The 21,004-nt window shown below is 48.8% G+C and overlaps 1 protein-coding gene across 1 annotated transcript in view; it reads left to right on the plus strand.

Moving 5' to 3' along the window:
• Nucleotides 1-14,910, plus strand: part of PTGFRN (prostaglandin F2 receptor inhibitor) — a 67,665-nt gene extending 52,755 nt beyond the window's left edge. The window contains exons 7-9 of the mRNA XM_037500555.2: nucleotides 5,392-5,499; nucleotides 9,612-9,917; nucleotides 11,486-14,910. Of these exons, the coding sequence (XP_037356452.1) occupies nucleotides 5,392-5,499; nucleotides 9,612-9,917; nucleotides 11,486-11,652 (581 nt within the window). The 3' untranslated portion in view covers nucleotides 11,653-14,910. The remainder of the gene's footprint in view (nucleotides 1-5,391; nucleotides 5,500-9,611; nucleotides 9,918-11,485) is intronic.
• Nucleotides 14,911-21,004: the final 6,094 nt, after the last annotated feature.

The following is a 21,004-nucleotide window of genomic DNA, read 5'->3' on the forward strand; positions in this document are numbered from 1 at the left end:
CATAGAGTCTGGAAACAAGTCCCTTAACAGATACGGGATTTGAAAATATATTCTCCCATTCTGGGGAGGCTTTTCACTTTTTTAATGGTGAGAACCTGGAAACAACCAAGTTTTTAATTTTGATCATCCATTTTTTTTTTTCTTTTTGTTGCTTATTCTTCTGGTGTTACATCTACAAAACTCCATTGCCTAATCCAAGTTTGTGGCGCGTTATGCTTCTGTCTTCTAAGAGTCTTATAGTTTGAACTCTTAGGTTTTGTTATATGCTCCATTTTGAGTTAATTTTTGTGTGTGAGATAAGGAAATAATAAGATTTTTTCCTTTTGCATGTGAATACAATGGTACCCCCTTAGTGCCATTTGTTGAAAAGTACTTCTTCCCCACTGACTTGTCTTGCACATTTACAAAGTCACTTACCCAAAATTGTCAGGGTTGACATGTGGTCTCCCAGTTCTGTCCGATTCACCTAGATGTCTGTCTCTTTCTATACCAGTACCATATTGTTTGGTCACTATAGCTTGCAGTAGGTTTTGAAATCAAGGAGTTTGCTTCTTATACCTTTGTTCTTTTTTCAAGATCGTTTTGGCTACTCTGGGCCCCATGCTTTTCCATACCAATTTTTTTAAGATCAGCCCATTACTTTCTGCAAAAAAAAAAAAAAAAAAAAGACAGCTGGGTCTTTGATAGGGAATATGTTGGATCTATAGTTCAATTTGGGAATATAGCTGGCACTTACCTTGCAAGCTGTGACTATGAGGAATATTTCCATTTATTTAGGTCTTTAATTTCTGGCAATGGTGTTTTATAGTTGTCAGCATATAAATCGTGAATATGCACCCTTCAGTTAAGTCTTATATTTTATTCTTTTGGGAACTGTTGTAAAAAGAATTGCTTTCTTAATTTCCTTTCTGATTTGTTCATGGCAAGTGTATACAAACACAGCTCATTTCTATATTGATCTTGTGTCCTGTAACCTGGCTGAGATAGTTTTATTTTCTCCTTGCTGGATGAATACCTTCTATTTCTTTTTCTTATCTTGTCACCCTCGCTACAACCTTCAACACAGAGCCGAGGAGCAGTGAGGCACAAGTGAATACCTTTGTCTTGTTCCTGATCTTAGTGGGAAAGTCTTCAATCTTTTACCACTAAGTATCATGGCAGCAGGGGGTTTTCACTGATACCATTTTTGGAGAAGTTTCCTTTCATTCCTACTTTGTTGAATACTTTTACCTTGAGGAGGCGTTGGGTGTTTCCAAATGTTTTTTTCTGTGCCTGCTGAGATCAGAAGATTATGGGTTTTTTTTGTCCTATATTTGTATACCTGTCTCGCTGTCTCTAAGAGTTTATTTCTCCTTTATAGCTTTATTTCTTTATGTCTTGTTTTACATTTGTCACTTGTTACTGTTACGAGGAAGAGGGGAGAGAAAATCTTTTGTATGTATTTTTGTGTGAGGAATGGGCATCAAACCTCTCAATTCTTTAAATCTCAGCCAAACAGATAAAATCACTGTAGCTTCCAGGTTGAATAGATACCTAAGGTTTTTATGTAATTTAATCCATGGAGTTGTCATGGCCAGTTCTCGGTCTAATTAAGAGATGCTGCCGACAAATTCAGCACCCAGTACAGCCCCCTAACTCTGAATAGCTCCCAGCAAATATTGGCTTGGTACTCAAGAGTCTTCACTCTTACCAACCCACTGAGCACTCTGAGGCCTGTGCAACAGAGAGGACCTTCCTCGTGTCTATCTCCCTGGCCCCGGGTTCCGGGACACCGTCCAGTTGGTATATGGATAGTGTTTTCCCCGCACCCTACTGAGTCGTGACCTTTTCTGACTCAGTGTCAGGAGCAAAGACATTTAAATGTGATGATGTTAAAGTTTTTTTCCTTAAGAGAAAGAAAGTTTGAAAATAAAATAAAGCAGAAAGAAGGAAAAGCCAATCACCCATAACCCTACCAGCCAAAGACAGCTCATTTGTGTTGCTCATTCCCCTACAGTTTCTCCCTTGAGTGTTTTCTTCATGACCTTGAGATGAGACTATATGTGCAATTATATGGTGTCCCCTCCTGCACCTCCTTTGAATATTTTAAGATCAGCATTTTCCACGTTATCACAAATCCCAGGTAAACACTGACTTTAATGAGTACTAGGCTGGGTCAGCGCCCACCCCCTTGGTGCACCAGCAGAGAGGATGCCGTTTTGACTTTCAAAAAAACATTACGGCGGATAAGAGCTTTTTCAGGGGTTGGAGTTCAAAGTCTGTTGTCTTGCATCAATGTTTGTATTTAAAAGCTAAGTGGACTAAATTGTATGTAAAAGCTCTAACTCCTGTCGAGGAAGAATTGGGGGTCTGTGACTGACTCTGGTGGTTCACTTAAATTCCCCATGCCTTCGCCTGTCATCTGTGAAGTTGGCCAGACAAATCTCCTCACAAAAACAGCATTACTACAGAAATTGACCATAATAAAAATATTTCTAAGCCTGGGATAATGACCCACATTAACAGTGAGTTGTTGATTTCATTAGAAGGAAATCCACTGCTGTGAATAGCTCACAATGAAGGCCTTTTCCCCGGACCTTATCTGCATGGTGAGCCGCAGCACAAATGCCCTGTTGTTCCCACAGCCGGGACCAGTCAGGGAAATGAGAACTGTAACTTGTGACCTAGAAGGCATTTGGGGTTTTCTTTGGGAATATAAAGGGAAAAAAGTGAACTCTGTCCAAATGAAGTAAGTCTAGCTTTGTTGTTTCAGATTAATAGAAACTCAAACCTATAATGAGGATTTCTTTGTTAGATCGTTCTGAGTTCTCTTAGAAAGGAATCTGAGCCCTTTAATATAACTCTCTCGGAGCTCTAGTACCGTGAAATTTCTAGTCAGAGAAAAAGTTATACACCTCACTCATCCTGGTTTACTGACCTGTACTCACAGGTAGACGGGCAAAGTCCTGGTCGGTTACTACTAAGCCAGCTCGGAGCAGCAGGCTTTGCTACCTCATTGCTCTAAGCAGAGCGAGTCCAAGGCTAAGGTACTCAGGGAATCACGGTTGAAAGTTGAGTTGCTTGGAGGACATCACGCCCAGAAATAGATCAAGTTGTCTGTTCCACTTTGCCTGCCTCGGTTTCCCCTTTCTTGGGGCCAGCTTTCTGTGAGGTTCGTGGTGCCCTGGAGTCAGGCCTCCTGCTGCTGTGATCTGGCTAGTTGGACTTCTCAGAGGACCCTTTGAGGGCTGTGTCCTCACCCTGGCTGCTCTTTCTCACAGTGCCCTTCACCTGTCTCCCTACAAAACACAGATAACTTGGGCACTTGGTGGTAGGAAAGCTGTCTGATGAATTCACCTACTGCTCTGTTAAAATGAAAATACAGATTTTTCTATCTTCATCCCTTTAGTTTGTGTGACCTTTTAGTAAACTCTTTCTATGGTAATTTCTTTTAGATGTTAGAACAGTTCTTGTTCCTTTTTGATAATCTGATTTAAAAGGTAGTCCCACCTGTATTCTTAGGGCCTGATGAGTTTCAGAATCATTGTTCGAAACCACCTATCTTTGTTTCCTAGGAACAAGGAAAATCCCATAGGATTAATATTCTGGAAACTTCTTCAGCTTTACCTGTTCCTAGATACTAGGAATTGGGATGAGATAAATATCGGGCTCTTAGGATTAGGTTGACTTAAAGCTATGTGATGTGATGCTTAAAGCTATGCGATGCTTTCACTTAAAAGTGAGTCCAAAAGGGGTTTAAAAAAAGGAAAGCAGTTCCCAGCCCCTCTGCATGCTAAGGGGCAGGTGGGTGCCCCTGGTGCTTCCAGACAAGGCTTACTTAAAAAAAAAAAAAAAAAGGAAAATATCAGATGGTTCCGCTTATAGAAGGAATGCAGCGGGACCAAAAATTATAGAAGGAATGCAGGGGGACCAGGAAAAAAAATTACATTAATTAAAAACCAAAATTAACAGGCAACTATTAATCAGAGACACTGCAGGGGAGAAGGAGGGAGGGGAATCAAAACAGGGGAGGGAATGTGTTCTCACACAAGGGACTATGGTGCTGGTGTGCGGGTAAATTGGTGGTGGGAATTTTGTGGGGATTACATCGGAGAGCAGAAAGCATGCATTGTACAAAAAGGAAGAACAATGTAATATATATATATATATATATAATTAAATTTAATTTATAGTAACTTAGTAGAAACAAACAAACAAGCAAACCCAAGTAAGCCACTTACTCGCCTGCTAATCAAAGAGCACAGTAATAACTATGTCTATAGCCCGCTGCATCCAACCCACAATGGCAAACATTACTAAATCCTACCATTAAATTCTCTTATTGTGTTGCCTGTAAGTATATTCAGTACCTTATAGCTCAAATACTTGGAGCTTCCGTGCCTTGCAGTAAGGAGATGGTGCTGAGAGGCACTACCTAACCAGGAGATAGGTAGAAGCATCTTCTGGCCTTTGGAAGAAAGAAGGGTCTTTCATGATGATAAACTGGAATGTTCTCAGGAAGATCTGGGTAGTTCTTGAAAAGAATATTGACCCCTCAGGTCCGCCCGGCAGATTAGCTCCATGCCTTCTTCTGTTCGCCCACCATCCCCAATCGAGATGTCACCTTGTCAACACTTCTGTCTCCTCATTGGCTTTCTACCTCTTAAAAAAAGCAGGGTCTTGTGCTCAGCACCCAGCATGAAGGGGCCTCTTACTGCACCAGGACTGAAGCGGCCTCTTCTGTCCTGAGCCCTCCCCCCTCCACCCTCCCCAGGCCAGAAGGGAATCAGGGGAAGCAAGACAACCCAGACTGCACCAGGGAGGGAGCCGGGGCTGGCCTTCACATGAGACTGTTAGTTGCCATCAGAGAAGAGGTCTAGAAAAAGCCAGAAGCAAAATTAACTCTTTAGGAATGTTTTCTTGGTTGTAATCTTCAGATGAAGCCCATTCAGATGTGCCCAATGCACATGTCTTGAGTAGAAGAGAAGCAGCTTAGAACACCTTTTCAGTCGGTTTTTAGCTCAGTTCCAAGGAAAGGCGGCCACATGTAGACGCCCGTTAGAAAGGGACCAAGAGGGCCTCCCTGGTGGCCTAGGGGTTAAGTCACAGCACTATCACCATGACGGCCTGAGTTGCAATGGCCTGAGTTCGATCCCTGGCCAGGGAGCTGACCCATATGGTGCAGCAGACCTCGCCTGTCTCCCCACTGCTCCCCTCAACAGTGTATTTTAGTAGATCTGCTTGTTCTGCTCCCCACTCTGTCTCTGGTGAATCCCCTTAACCCCCCACACTTCTGGCCTACACCCCAGTTCTATTATGCGTAAATAAATCTTAAAAAAAAAAAAAAAAGTACCAAGAACAGAATCTAAACAAAAGTGAAAAGGAGACTCACGGAGCCTCGCTGTTTTCCAGGCCCCGTGTTCAATGCCTCCGTGCACTCAGACACGCCGTCCGTCGTGCGGGGGGAGCTCATCAAGTTGTTCTGCATCATCTCTGTCGAAGGAGCAGCGCTGGACCCAGGTACCTCTCTCCATCCTTCCTCCTTCCCCACGTTGCTTCTGGGAGTGTTTCTCCCCCACTGCTTGACACGAGCTTGACACGAGTGGAGATCAGGGGTCCGGGTGCCTGCCTGTCCCCCACCTGCCCGGTGTAGTGATTTGCACTCAGTAGGTGTTTAATAAACACTTGTGGCATGGGTGCAGCTGCCTGTAGGTGATGTGAAAACACAGCCAGACTTTGGAGTCTGCGTTGTCGAGGTGAGCTGGGGGACCCTTCTGGGAGTGATTCAAGCTGGTTTGAAATGCACTGGCAGAGCCTCCCTCCTTCTGCCTTTCATTCATGGGTTCATCGGCGCTTCATTGAGCTCCTCCTATGTGCAGATGCTGCTGTAGATGCTGGAACTAGAGGAGGGAGCAGAGTGCACAAATCTGCCCTCACAATCTGCAACCTAGTTAAGAAGACAGAAGAAACTCCACGTAACGTGCTGGCAGAGAACAGTTAGCCGCTCTGTGCAGGACGGAGCAGACCGAGTGAGATGCAAGCGGCCAGGTGCTTGGCATATGTTAAGTTACTAGGAAACCTTTGTAAATCTTTCTGTGCCGAAAATATAAGCGGCCCCCGCGAGACACCTGAAGTCGTGGGGCATCAGCCTTGAGCATCCTCTGCTGGGCCCCTCGGTGACCTGTTCTACCTGTGGCGCTCTTAGGCCCTCAGGGTTTGGAGGAACATTCAGGGCGCCCAGGGGCCTCTGTTGCTGAGCCGCATTGTGCCCACCTCCTCCTTCCCCCAGGGGCCCATGGGGAGCTGGACGCGCTGTCTGTGGCGTCTTCTCTCTGCGCTTGACCTTGTGTCTCTGTCCTGCTCCGCACCCCCACCCCTGTCACAAATCGAGCCAGAATCTCACACATTTGTACATTTTAAAAAAGCAGAATTGTACAGGATTCACAGAATTCTGTGACTCTGGGACCTGGGGTGGACACTGGGGGCGGCAATTAAAGGGCAGATGATAAGCCACGGCAGGGCAGGTGCAGCGAAGCTAGCGTGAGGCCCTGAGCCGGGGCTGCATCTGGCGGAGTGGAGGAGCCGAGGCCCGGGCAGCCTGCCTGGGGCTGGCTTCTGCAGGCCCTCCAGGGTGTGCGTCAGGGGACCCTAGCTCAAGTCCAGCAAACATTTTGCATCAAGGATCAGGTGGGATGATGTTTCACTCTGTGGTCACTGCAGCAGCTGTCTAAGGGGCTCCGCGGAGTTGCCAGGAAGCTGGTGGCCCGAGCTGGCCTGCGGGCTGGTGTAGTGACCTGTGGACTAGTGGCTCCAGCCAGGAATTGGGCTCCTCAGAACCTGAACATACTTGAGCTTAGGTGGGAAAAGGAGAAGAGTCTGTTGACAGAGGAAAGGAGATTGAAGAAGCTGAACCGAACCAGTGGCGTGGTTAGCTCTGTTCTCTGGGGGTAGGGGAGCATTCAGGCGAGCTGCCGCTGCTGTTCCTGAGGTGCAGGAAAACAGGGGACCCAGGGCAGGCTTCAGGAGTGACGTGAAGGTAAAAGTAGAAGAGACTCCCAGGGAAAGGGAGGGAAAGGCTTGCAAATGTATGAAATCACTGATACCAGTTTTATCCTCATTTATGATCCATCAGAGTAAAGCGTTGCAATGCTCTGACAGAGAGTTAATGGATCACCAGTTGTGCCCTTCACCTACAGGTCCGTTCCTCCAGGGTAACTGCTGAAGCTCTAGGCAGCTGTTATCCTGCAGATCACAATTTTCCAGAACTTTGCACTCTTGGACTGTGTGGGTGGAAGATTCTGAATAATTAAACACAAGTTATAATTTAGTTTTTCCTTATGCAGGCTAGGGGCAGTGGAGGGGTTCTGTTCTGGAAGGGGCCATGTTGGCGAGGTGGAGGAGGTGCTGGGCCCAGGGCGCAGAGGGCTGGGCCTGATCACGGCCCTGGAGAGGCAGAAGTCGGGTTCTCTGCAGCCGAGCCTGAGGCGAGCATGCGCGTGATGAGTTGAGGATGTGCTCTCGGGAGAAAACTGAGGGAGAGAGGACTCGAGGTGGAGTAGGGAAAGAAGGCAGGCAGAGATGTGAATTAAATTCAAGTCGTAACTCCCCTCAGGGAGCTCTGCAGCTCAATGGTACCCCAGAGTGTGGCTGCCTGAAGGTAAAGGTCTGGGCCCTTACATCCCCCCAACTAGTCAATCTCCAGCTGTTTCTTAACACCCAAATGCATCTCCAGGAGGTGGCTGCTGGCAGCTGAGACCAGTCCCCTGGGGAAGGTGCAGGTGGGGGGCTCTGCAGCCAGCAACTGCACAGCGACCGGTCTGTGTGGGACACCGGTGTGTATACTACAGGCATTGACTCCCATCCCGTTAGCCACATCTACCTCGGCCCTTGAGCGACCTGGGTTTGAACTGTGCTGGTCCATTTATATGCAGATGTTTCTCTATCCACAGACTCTGTGTTCACAGATTCAACCAACTCTGATGTTGGCTGAGGAATCTGCAGATAGAGCTGCTGAGCACCCAGGATTTTGGCATCCAGGCAGGGTCCTAAAAACAGTTTTGAAATGACAACAGCACGACAATGGCACCCATGGTGGAATTAGTTATCTTACAAAGTGCCGAGAACAGCACCTGGAATATAGTATACGCTCAATAAAAGCCGGCTACCAGCAGTACCCCCACACAGAGATCCGAGTGTAACTTCTGACTCTCCAAAAACAGCCATAGTCATCTCCTCGATTGTTTTTAGGACCCTGCCTGGTAATGACATCCCCACCCATAAACTTAAGTCATGCGATTAGCAAGTGCTGGCTTCAGGGCTCTAGCCCGGGCAGCCTGGCCACCACCCTGTATGGCTTGGCGGGATAGGTTTGCATCTGGGCACAGGTAACTGGGACACTTGTGACTTTGTCCTCAGTTTACTACCCGGCACCTGCAGGCGACAGCACCACAGTGAGGGAGCGAGGATGCCAGCGGCACTCCCTCTGCCCCCAGGGGGCTGGTCTACTTGGCGAGAGTTGACCTGCATGCTGGGATCAAGCAGAGTTTACGCTCAAGTGCCTCAGTGGGTCATTGGGGAGGAAAGAAGATATTTTGAGTGTCAGAGTAGAGTCCTGTCATCACGTGGGGCAGGGTGAGATTCGCCTGTGGCCACTGGTAATTTTAGAGTGAGTTGAAAAGGAATTACCAGTTGGATCATTTTACAGAAATCCTTGCTTTAGTTTTGCGTGCATCTTTCTTTGTTAGGAAGCATCTGAATGCATTTACCTTATCCAGTGCTTTCTGAGGTTCAGTATCTTTTTGTTGAATGAGCAAGTGTTACATCTAGAAGGCCTCGCCAGGCGACTTCAAGGTGACGCCCTGCGGGTGACCCCATGTGCTCTCTGGCCTGCCGGCAGGGTCTCAGACCAGACACAGCCGGTGTCAGTGGGCAGCGCCTGTGACGTGCACCGTGTCCACATTCTGGGGACCCCACCCCACCCCTGTGTCTTCTTCTTTTGTGCCCTTATTCGTTTATTGGACCTTGGTTTTGCAGAGTCCCTCTCGAGGCAGCCGCCTCACTCGCCGGGACTGTTAACTGCATCCAGTTTTCTCAGCTTGACGTTTTTTCCCTCTTGTTCTGAACGGAAACCTTTCTGCAGGGGGCAGAAGTAACAGCCGCAAACAATATGTTTATGACTCCCGGTTGTGTGCATTTCACTGTTTGGCTTCCCAGGTCTGTCTACTGAGATGACCAAGGACCTGCTTTCTTTGGGAGACAGAAGGTGCTGTGCCCCCATGCACCAGTGTCAAGTCCTGTGTCCTGGGGGAGATGTTTTGGCTCTGACACATCTGCCTGTGTGCTATAGCTGGGGGTGCGGCATGGTTAAGAATCCAGCCCCAGAATCCTCTCTGCCCCTGGACTCCCAGTGTTAAGCCACCACACTCTGCTCCCTCCTGGCCGTGTGACCTTGAACAAGGTGTTTCGTGCTGCTGTAAAGAGGGGGGTGTGATGGCACCTCTTGTAGGGTGGTTGTGGGGAGCCCATGGGACCCAGGGTACCTGCGCCGTGCGGCCGGAGTGAAGTTCCATGCATTCCGGCCGCGTGTGCCTGTCTTGTGTGCGCTGACCCGGCTTCTGGTTGCTCGCCCGCAGACGACATGGCCTTTGACGTGTCCTGGTTTGCGGTGCACTCCTTCGGCCTGGACAAGGCGCCCGTGCTCCTGTCTTCCCTGGATCAGAAGGGCATCGTGAGCACCGCCCAGAGGGACTGGAAGAGCGACCTTAGCCTGGAGCGCGTGAGCGTTCTCGAGTTCCTGCTGCGTGTGCACAGCTCCGAGGACCAGGACTTTGGCAACTACTACTGTTCCGTGACTCCGTGGGTGAAGTCCCCAACAGGTTCCTGGCAGAAGGAGGCCGAGATCCACTCCAGGCCCATCTTTATTACTGTGAAGATGGATGGTAAGCATTTCTCCCGGTGTCTGGGGAGCCTCTCCCTCGGTGCCCCCATTTGGAACGCGCCACGGCAAACCCTGCTTGCTCTCTGCCCTGGCAGGCCTGTGCCGGGAAGGGCATCGGCAGCCCTCGCTGTGTGCCCAGTTCTGGTGTCACGGGCTGGAGGCTCCATCAGGAAAGGATTCTTTAAGGCTCATGGCAGGATTTGCAATGATTTACCTCTCTGGAAATTCTGGGCCAGCCCACTCTGTGTGCCCTGGTGTGGTTGTGACCAGCCGAGGCAGAGAGGACACTGCATGGGGTCTGGTCCCTGACAGACTGGGGTGGGGGGGCAGGAGGGGTCCTGCTGATATTATCTTCCTGTTGGCTTTGCTTCTTAGAAAAGGCAGGGGGCTCCCCACGAGCCTAGCACAGAGGGGTTCTTCACAGAACTCTGACATGGAGAGGGAGCTCCTGGCCTTGCTAGCCCATGCTGACCGCCAGGGTCAGCCTAGGGCCCCCTCCCACCCCTTTGTTCCCTGAGCACCCCAGGAACGGGGATGTTCCTCCTAGTTGAGGAGAAACGTGTCTTCTCCACAAAAAGCTTCAGAGTAAACATTAATCAAAAAACTGCATGGAGAGAAGGGAAGTCCAGGTGCCTCTGAGGTTAGTCAGAGCCTTTGAGGGTGTTTCCCTAGTGATACGTCAGTTTGGGGGAGACTGGAATTGACACCCCAACTTCCTTAGTTGACTTAGTTGTTCTGATCCTTTACTTCCTCCCTGAGAAGATGGGGCAATACTCTCTTGCGTGTTAGGAAATTAAAGCCTGGGATGTGTCCGGCACCCACCACTGGACCAGCGTTCACCCCAGGGTGTCGGTGCTTGTGGGGAAGTAGCGTGGGCTTTGGCTTGTGGGGTAGGGACACGTTTGTGCATTCCTGAAACTTAGTCACTTAGACCATATTTGCATCTTAGAAATTCCTTGCGTGAAGTGATTCCATATGAACACCCAGATTTAACAAACAAGTTAAGGGAGTGATTATTCACTTTGCTAGATAATTTACTATAGTGTTGCTTAAAATAGCTCCCCAGTACACTTCAGCTATTTGATGCATAGAATTGATTTATGCACAGTTTTGGTTTTTTTTTTTTAAGGCTGCATCTGCCACTGAATGTGTGGTGCCCTTATAGTGACTTTTAAAAATCAATCTCCTGCCAAAACCCTAAAAAGCAAGTTGACATTCAAGGACATGGAATGAGAGCTTTTTTCTGTTCCCTGCCACCACCACAGAGCTGGGTGCGGAGACATTTGCTCATTTTTGGACAGATATGACAGAGCTGCTATTATGTTTTCAGCACACTGTGCTAAGTGCTGCATCCTAGACGTGCTAGGTGCTACGTACGAGGCGGTGCTAGGTGCTATGTATGAGGCGGTGCTAGGTGCTGCATCCTAGATGGTGCTAGGTGCTATGTATGAGGTGGTGCTAGGTGCTGCATCCGAGACAGTGCTAGGTGCTACATACAAGTCCAAGGGGATGGGGATGGTGGTCTTCTCTTTATCACTAACCAGCTTCCCTTTGACCTCTGCCTCCCAGTGCTGAACGCTTTCAAGTACCCCCTGCTGATCGGCGTGGGCCTGTCTACCATCATCGGGCTCCTGTCCTGCCTCATCGGGTACTGCAGCTCCCACTGGTGCTGCAAGAAGGAAGTCCAGGAGACTCGGCGCGAGCGCCGCCGCCTCATGTCCATGGAGATGGACTAGCCGGACCCAGAGCTGGGATCGCGATGGAGGGCCGGTCCGGGAGCAGCGTGGGCGAGGAGAGGACAGTGACCTTGAACGCGACGTGTGTTGCGCCTGACCCCGTCCTCTCTAATCTCAGGTGGGACGTGGCGGCGCCCCCCTCTGCATGTCAAGTTCTGAGCGCGGGGGCGCTGCCCGGCACACGGCTCTTCTCCCCACGGCACTTTCTGATCGAACAATCGAGTGTGTGTTCTCCCAACTGCGGCTTTTTAATGGTTAACCTTTGTCTAATTTTTTTCTCCTACTGGTTTATAGATCCTCTGGCGTGTGTGTGTTTCTATCTTTCGTTTCGAGGGGTTGCAGTGAGGAGGGGGCGATGGCATTCGGAGTTCTTGGTCTGGGGTGAGGATGGACCAGCCGCCCCAGAGCCGGCTTCCGAGCGGGAGGCTCACGGAGGGCAGCGGCTGGCGTGGCCTCCGCCCCGGCGTGAGATGACCCGGGCCTGGATGAGAGCTGACTGTGGCTTCCACGGCCCTACCCTACCCCCTATTTTCAGGGGTTTAGACGACATTTGAGATCTAAACTTGCAGTATGTAACTTCTTCTTGAGCCCAAATGCTTTTCTTTTTTTTGCTTCTCTGCCCCCCTTCCATTTCTTTCGTACTTGCTTTATGTGAGAGTGCTGAAATGGCAGCCCTGGAATCTAGAACTTGCTCTCCACCGAGCACCTTATCTTGCCACCTTAGCCTTAAGAATGAATATGAAGAAAAATACACAGCCACCTCTCTCCAGGGCGGCCAGTGGCCTGCAGGAAGAGGAGGTTGGGGACAGGAAAGGGATGAAGCTCAGTCCAGGGCTTGTGTGCCCGGCTGCCTTGGGGCCCGGAGCGGGACGGGGGTCCCGTGAGTCCCCGTCCCCAGCCTGTGCCGAACCGGTCAGTGGTGCCCCGTGTGTCAGGTGAACGAGGCTGCCTCCATCCCTCCTGCCTGCCCTTTGCAGGAGAAAAGGCCTTGGCTACCACAGGGCCACCAAGGGGCCCACAGATACCCCACGTCCCTCATGGGCTTCTTGGGTTCCTTAACGTGAAGGCAGATTGCTGCTTGCAAGACTGACTTCACAGAATCAGAAATTGCCTAGAAGAACCATGCATTTTCCATGACCTTTTCAGTCCTTCAAGTCTTTTTAAGATCCCCTCCAGGGGGCTGGTGAGAGAGGGTGTACTTTGTGGTGCGTTCGCTTTCCTGTTAGGAACATGAAGGAAACCCAGCAATTTATTGCCACGTGAACAGCCTACAAAGTAGATCAGGGAGCAGGCTGTCTGCTCAATGGCTCCCACCGGGACCAGGACAGAGACCCAAAGAGCTCTTCACCCTCCCTGGAGCCTCCCCCAGGGCTGAGCACCGGCCTTCGGGCGGCTTCCCAGGGCTTCCAAGGCTCACTGCTGTCTCGTGACAACCCCCCCAGCCCCCGCATCCCCGGTGCTTCTGTCCCGGCCCTGAAGGATCTGACACTGCTCAGTCTTCCAGAAAGGAGAAAAGATTCAGATTCACTTGTTTTGAGCAATAAAGTAATACAAAGCGATGGCCATCCACGTGCAGCTCTTTGTCACGAGCAGAGCCACGTCCGGCCTGCTCGCCACCCCCTCCCTCCCTGTCCCGCTCAGCTCTGCATGCCTCAGCCCGGGGGCTCATCGCTGTGACTCTCCCCTGTGGTTTCTGTCTCCTGGAGAGAAGATAGATTCTAGGCTGCTGGCGCTGGCTCCTGAGTCCCAGCCCCCCAGTGTGGGTGGGGGGCAGGCAGCCAGTCACCACCTTGAGAGCGCTGGATTTGGGTGTTTTCTGCAGGTGATTTCCTGTGCTGTTTCAGAGCAGGTGGGCCATGGCTGCTGGTACAAACAGGAATGAAAGAGATTGTACAAAAAGGAACCCTCTTCCAAACATGGGAAAATGTGCTGTGTTAGTAACAGCCAGTGCCCTTGAACACTTGCAGTTTCACACCCCGAAAAGATGGAGGCTGTCCTCGGCCCTTTCTTAGTTGGAGGATAGGAGAGTTAGCTTCGGACATGACCCTGAGGCCCAGGGGTGTGTAAAACCACGATGGGTCACACCACACGCTCAGTGGTGGCCAGTGCTGCGTGCTCACACACCACCTTGTCCTGCAGGCTGCTGTTGCAGGTCAAGGCTGGAGTTGTGGCTTTGACCCCAACCCTATCCTCTGTCTGTTGAGCTGGCCGCACGGCAAGTCCGCCCACGGCTGTAGGAAGGGGGCGGACATCCCAGGGCAGTGGACCTACAACCTCCCTCCATGACGTACACCTGCCTGGCCCGTGTGTCTTTGGAAAGTGTGAGACACTTTTGTTGTACCAAATAGGGCTCCCACAAAGTGCTCTTTGGAAGAGGTTCCTGCCAGGATCACTGGTGTGAATGAGAGAAAGACCAGCTACGATTCTCAGATGAAATTGCACTTCTGAACTAAAAGAAACTTTATAAAAAAACATTTGGGTTTTATTTCTAATCATAAAAGCATCCCCAGAAAAGAGCCTCAGCTTCGTTCAGATAGAAGCCTCGAAATTAAATTGTTTACTTTACAATGTTTACATACACTTTTCACTTTTTTTTTCTAATAAAAAAATACAAACTCTTGACTTTTGGACAACTTTTCAGATTTTTTCATGGGACGGTGGAACTCTGACTCACCAACTGGATTTCAATCCTAACTTGGAAATTTATTTATTTGTATGCCCACCCCTCCCACCACCCCATGACTTTCCCTGTGACCCCAGTAAAGGAGGCCCCTCCTGCCCAGACCCTCCTCTCTTTTCCCCAGTGGCTCTTGCTTCTTGCTTTACAACTGCCTGCAGCCTTGATTTTGTCACTGACATCTGTGAGCCAAAGACTGAGCCTTTTTGGCAGGAATAATAAGCAATACTACACAACTTGCTACTTTCAGAAAACTTTTTTAATTTAGCTTCACTGATGACAACAGAGGAAGAAGGGAACTGGGATTTGGGTAAGTTCTCCTCCACTGTTCGACCAAATTCTCAGTGAGAAGTATTGTGTGCAGATCATTAGGAGAAAAAAGTTGACTTTGTTTCTTTTTTAGCGTGGCGCATAAGGATCTGCCGAATTTTACGTAGACAAAGAAAGGGTCTTGTGTATTTTTGTCCATATCCAATGTTATATGAACTAATTGTATTGTTTTATACTGTGACCACAAGTATTATGCAATGCACCATTTGTTTTTTATTTCATTAAAGGAAGTTTAATTTAAATTGAAGTTGTGTGAGGAACTTGGTGTTGGCCTCTGTTCTCCTTCTGTCTCGACTGCACGAGAGCTGGTGGCTGGATTCCACTTGCGATGAAAGCACCTTCTGATCTCTGACTTCTAGGAAAGTGTTATAGATTTTCATTAAAGATAAATGAGACGGATTTATCAGCATCGATATTGAGATTCCCACCAAGCTACAGGGTAAGGGCGAGGATCCTGTTGCTGATGGAAGGTCCTCTGGTCTTTTGGTGAATTCTCATGACCTTCTAGGTCTCCTGTCAGGAAACAGAGAAGTCCAGGGTGGTTCCTCTCTGCGGATGAGGAAACACACACCAAAGTCCTGTGACCATGTTGCGACTGGAACAGAATGGCCTTTCTGACTCATGACCCAGTGCGAGCCAAACTCAAGGACCAGCCCCCATAGTAGGAGCCACCCTTCTTTCCCGGACCGCTGGCGAGGGCCCCCCAGCTCCCTGCTGGCCCCTGGAGCACCTGGGTCCTTGGCTGGCTCTCCTGAGTCCTGGGCAGGGACCCCTTACAGCTGTGGATCTTCAGGGCCTGGGGCTGGGTCCCAAGATTGGGGCCACAGAGGGCACCAAAAATGCCTGCTGTTTATAGATGCACAGTTGCTGCTCTTCCTTGGGAGCTGGCCCGTCCTTGCAGCTTCCCAATGAACCAGGAGGGTTCTGCATGCACCCAAATGCTGACCCCGTCAAAGCTGATCTTTAGCAACCCTCTGCCTATCATGGAACCTGGTCATGCCTCAGTTTAAATGAAAAACATAACAGAAACTGGCTGGCACTCTTGCTGTGTGCCCAGGCATTGTGCTATGCAGAGAACCTGCCACTAACTTGCACATGTTTGCTTGCCTAGAAACTTCTTTCTACCTGCTAACTCTTACTTCTCCCTCAGGTCCCAGGGAGCCTTTTCTGCCCCTCCAGGCTTGGTTGGGCTCCCCGACAGGCTCTGAAAGTGCACGAAGTGGAGGCCACTCACTGTGTGGCCCCATGCCTGACTGTGACCACAGCTCACGCTGAACTCTTACAATGCATAGGACAATTGCCTCAGGTCACCCCAAGGTGATGACAGCAGAAGCTCCCTTCCCATATTCCCTTTAACTAGATCTTCCAAATAATAACTACCCATTTCCTTGACACACAGACCATGTGGTTGGCGCACCTTTAAAACGGAAATTTTGATTATTTAGCTGTGGCTGGCCAGCTGGTCAGAAGATGACTGTTACACAGATCCCTGGGGTGGGGGGCACCCACACCCTGGGGAGGGGTCATGCAGGAGAGTCCCTGTGTCCATCAGGAGGCAGAGGGAATGTGGTAGAAACATGGGCAACAAACTTTATTCTGGTTTTCACAAGAAGCACTGAGCAGGTCAGGGCAAACACATTCGGATTGACTGGTTTGGATAATTTCAACAGGCTTTTGGACATAGAAGTTGTCCCCAGTGATCTAACATGTCATCCTGGGCTGATTAGAGCAGGGGATGGGGATCCTGAGTGTGTGAGTCCGACGGAGGAGCTGGTGGGCTCAGGGTGGGTGAGGATCGGTGGGCTTGTCACATGTCCTGTTTGTAGAAACCAGCCAGCCCTTAAAGGGGCATCATCTCCAGGATCTGCAAGACCCTAGATGTCAACTTATCAGAAACCAGAAAATAAAATGACAAGATTTTGACACTTGCCACTTGAGACTTACAGACTGCTCAGGTGCACCAGGATGCCCCAGCTCCATCTGGGTAAGTGATCACCCGAGTATGTAATCTCCTACCTATTGGTGCTATCAGTCCTGGCCACCATGATTACATAAGGTCATGGAATAGAATGTTAAGCAATGAACTATGAATGCTAAAGAAAGATAAAAGTGAGATGGATTCTCTGGAAAAAGTCAACACAGGCAAATTGCTATTTTAAAAAAAATTACCAATTTTGGTCTGGGCAAAGCAGTTGTAAAAGATTAAAAAGGTTAAATCACAAAAATGTGGATAGAGGTTATCCTCTGTTGGCTTCACAAATGTTTTAAAATTTTTTACTCCATTTTAAAGATTTATTTATTTACGCGTACAGTAACTGGGGTACAGGCCAGAGGTATGGGGGTGGTGAGAGGATTCACCAGAGATAGAGTGGTGAACAGAACAGGTGGATATACTGAAATACACTGCTAAGGGGAGCAGCAAGTGAGACGGGAGAGGTCTGCTGCGCCGTGTGGTTCAGCTCCTTGGCCGGGGATCGAACTCATGTCACAGTGGCTGCCAATAGCTTCATAGCGCTGTGTTTTGAATTCCTGCGCCACCAGGGAGACTCCTACTCCATTTTAAAGAAATCAAACTGGGAAGTTGTAGAAAAGACATTGTCATTTTGGTTTATGCAAGAAAGTGATACAATCTCCAGGCACTAGATCCAAACGCAGTGAGGAAGAACTGGGTCTGTGTCAGGAGGTTGATGAATCATCATATGTATGCGTGGTTGTCAAAAGTAAACTCTCTAAGACACATAGGTGTACTTTCATGATTCTCAAATTTACCTGACACTGTTAACTGATTAGCTAATAGCTGAAATTGTGTCCTATAATCAAGTTTCCACTGTTCTTTGTCCCCATTCTTACAGATGAGAAATTTGGGACTTAAAGAAATGAAGTTAATTTCCTCACCATTTGAACCAGATTTTTCTCTCTCCAAAGTCTATACATGTCCTAAATCTAAACACCAGCCACATGCCTGAATGTTTTAGGCATTCAGTAAATGTTTGTTAAATAAATAGAAAGATGGGTAAGAACTGGACCCTGCTTTGTGAAATTTGTGGTGTTGTAGGAGGAGCTACATCAAGAATTCAGTTTATTACCAGGTAATAAATTAAATTACAGGGCTTCACTGACATAGCACAGAGGTAAACTCTGAGATGTAAGAAGTTTCACACAGAAGGTACAAACCTGGCTTTACACATTTATAAATGAATAGACATTTACCAGGTAGGGGTGAGGCAGCTTCTGGCAGAAGGATGGATAGCATTTGCAAAGGAAGAAGGAATGTGTGGAGAAAAAGACAAGCAGTTTTGTGTCTGAGGGGTAACAATGATCCCAAGGGCCAGAAAGGTCAAGTGGAGTTTGGCCTTGAATCTCCAGATATATTTGGGGAGTCATTGAGAAATGTTCATCCGGAGATATATTTGTATTTTAGATGGCTCAGGCAGCAGGGGTTGTGGGGGCACGGCTGGGGGAGATGGCAGCAGATAGAAGGAACTCATGAAAGATTCCAGGAAAACTGACAGGACTTTGGAAGGGGATATGGAATATGGTGTGTCTGGGTGGCTATTGGGCCTTTCAACCACAATGGGCAATAGCAGTGAAAGAGAAAGCAATTATTTCAGCTTCAACTCAAGTTTGTGCTTCTTGTGGGATCTTCAAGTGGAAATTTTCAACTCCAACTAGATGGTCTGGAGCTTTGGGGGAAGTTGGGGTTGGAGCTACATTAGTGATTGTCAGTAACCAGACAGGGGATGAGAGTGTCCAGTCTTGCTTGTGGTGAAGACCACAATAGGACTAGGGTGGGGGAGGCTGGGTAGAGAAAAGGATCTTGGGAGAAGAAACGTCCCAAGGGCTGAGGGAATCGCGGGAAGAGAGTGGCGTCAGAGAAGAAAGGAAAGAATTCCAAGCTAGTTTGTCAATGGCCAGTCATACCTGGTGCCTCAGAAAGACCAAGTCGAGGGGGAACTGGGTAGTGCCCACTGTTGTGACCTGGACATTCAGGAGGAGCTCAGTCAGACAGCAGTGGGCTGACGGGTAGCCAGTTACAGCTATCACAGAATAGAGTTACAGCATCACAGAATACAGAACACAGGGAAACAAGAAGTCTGAAGAGAAGAGGAAGTTGAAGTGGTTTGAAAGGAGGGTAAAAAGGTGACCAGCAGGAAGGAGCCCCCCGAGCTCAGTGGACCGCGTGAGCAGTGCCTGTACCCCAATCTAAGTGGGTGGCAGGACCAAAGCCCAGTCGAGAGCTTCCTGCCCCCTCCTGGCCATGCTCCCTCTTTTTGGGATCTAGTCAGCCCTTTTCCTTTCTTTGTCCATCATCAGAGCTTATTGTCATTTAATCCCTGATAGGAAATTTAAGGACTAGCCTTTCCCAAAGGAGGATTTGGAAATAGATGGAGTCGCAACTGTGGCCCCTTCTGCTACCATCTCCTCTTCCCCATCTCCCGCCTGACCCAGCCCACCCCAGGCCCTGGCCTTTGCTCTGCCTGTGAATATCTAGGTCAGGGTTTTCCCACAAGTGGAGGGAGTCATCACCCACTTGGAAGAGATCTTCAGCCTTTGTCAGCTCATTGTCGGCCCTGGAGAGGTGGGCCAGTGGGAAGTTAGAGCCAAAGGAGTTGGGAACTGACACATGGGCATCACCCTCCATCTGGGACAGGCATAGGGTTCACTCAGGACTTGGGGGTCCACACACATAGGCGTGAGGCTCAACTGAAGGGCTTCCTACACCTGGGCGAGGCCCACACCTATGGAGTGACCCTCAATTTGACTATAATTGTAAGAACTCAAGTAGGGAGGGGAAGGGGCACGAGAATCAATTTTCTGCTGACCCCTGGGGGTCTTTCTTGTCCGGCCTCCAGTCACTCATTAGCTCACGCAGTCTACCTTCTGACAATCAGAAGCAGTGAGCCAGAATGTGTCCGAAACAGTCCACTGGACCCGCAGCGGACAGCCTAGGCGGGCAGCCACATCCTGATCAGACAATTCAGTCTTGGATGGGTCGGTTGATTTCTCTGAGCCTCTGCTTTCTCATCTGTAAAAGTGGGGTTGGTAATAGCAATCTCATACTGACGTGATTCCATACAGATGCATATATGGAAATGCCCCGCACCGCCTGTTAAATAGAAGGTCCCTGTTTAAATATTTCTTGGCCTGAATGCTTAGGAGAAGAGACCACAACAGCTGTCATTTCCAGGATCTGTGGAATTGATATTTGAGCATGTCAAACCTCAAAAAAAATATTTGTTTTCATTAATCTTCCAAGAACTGGAACAGAACTGTCTCTTTAGTATATTCCTGTGTGCTTTGTCCAGCACTGGCACTCTGCACCAGAATCAGGAACTACTCTTCCACATTCCTTTCAACCAACACAATTGCAAGGCAGCGATTCCCAAGGTAGTAGGATAATTCTTTCTCCCTGGCTCCATTTTTTTCATCTTTTTTTTTTTTTTCCCTTGACAACAAAAAGCTTTTTTCCCTCCAGAGAAGAAGTGACATCAACCTGTCAATGCTAAATTCTGGCAGAAAAGGAGCCACTAAAATGGAAAAAACAAAAAAAAAAAAAAATGGCAACAGCTGGGAATGAGAAGTTGCACAGCAATTATTTGGTTGTGTGTATTTCATAAATACAGGGGACTCGTCCTGCCAGCAGTGATCGTTTTTTCTCTGCAGTCAGTGCTTAATTCTAAATAATTCTGTTTTCACTGCACATGACAAATTGATGGCATCAGTGTCCTGACTGCTCTTTTTGCCACACACTTTGCAATTGCCCTCCCCGAAGAGGTGGGGGTCTGTTAACCCGTCTCTCGCATTAGGAGTTGGCCATGGATTTGCTTGGGCCTTTGGGATGTTGGCAGTCATGATGCAAATAGAAGCTTTAAAAAGTGCTGTGTGTTTCGATGGGTTCTTTGGAAGCCCTGATGTCACCATGGCAACGTGTGGGGGTTAGCCTGCTAGGGGATAGGAGAGACACATGGAGGACAGCAGAGGCATTCAAAGCAAGGCCCTCCTAGCCCAGCTGACCCCAGCTGAGCCGCCAGCAAACCCACCCACTTCACCAGACTCACCTAATGGGTCATAGACATAGAAACAAAAACAAATGCTAAAAGCTGCCACGTTTTGTGGTTGCTGGCTACACACTCATAACTAATGGATACAGTGCATTGGCCTAAAATGTTGGCACCTGGGGGTGACATGTGACTTCTCCAATTGAAATGGTGAGCAAGGACCTGTGTTTGAAGTCTCACAGGTGTCAGAGTCATCCTTCTGGAGAGGTGGTTTTGAAATGTCCGTTCTAGGCAAACCGCCCCTTAATTGCCCCCTAAATGCAGCCTGCACATCCTTGTCTCTGTC

The sequence above is a fragment of the Talpa occidentalis genome, unplaced genomic scaffold (genome assembly GCF_014898055.3).
Source record: "Talpa occidentalis isolate TD23 unplaced genomic scaffold, MPIMG_talOcc4v2.1 talOcc4.9, whole genome shotgun sequence".
In the NCBI taxonomy this organism is placed as follows: Eukaryota; Metazoa; Chordata; class Mammalia; order Eulipotyphla; family Talpidae; genus Talpa; species Talpa occidentalis.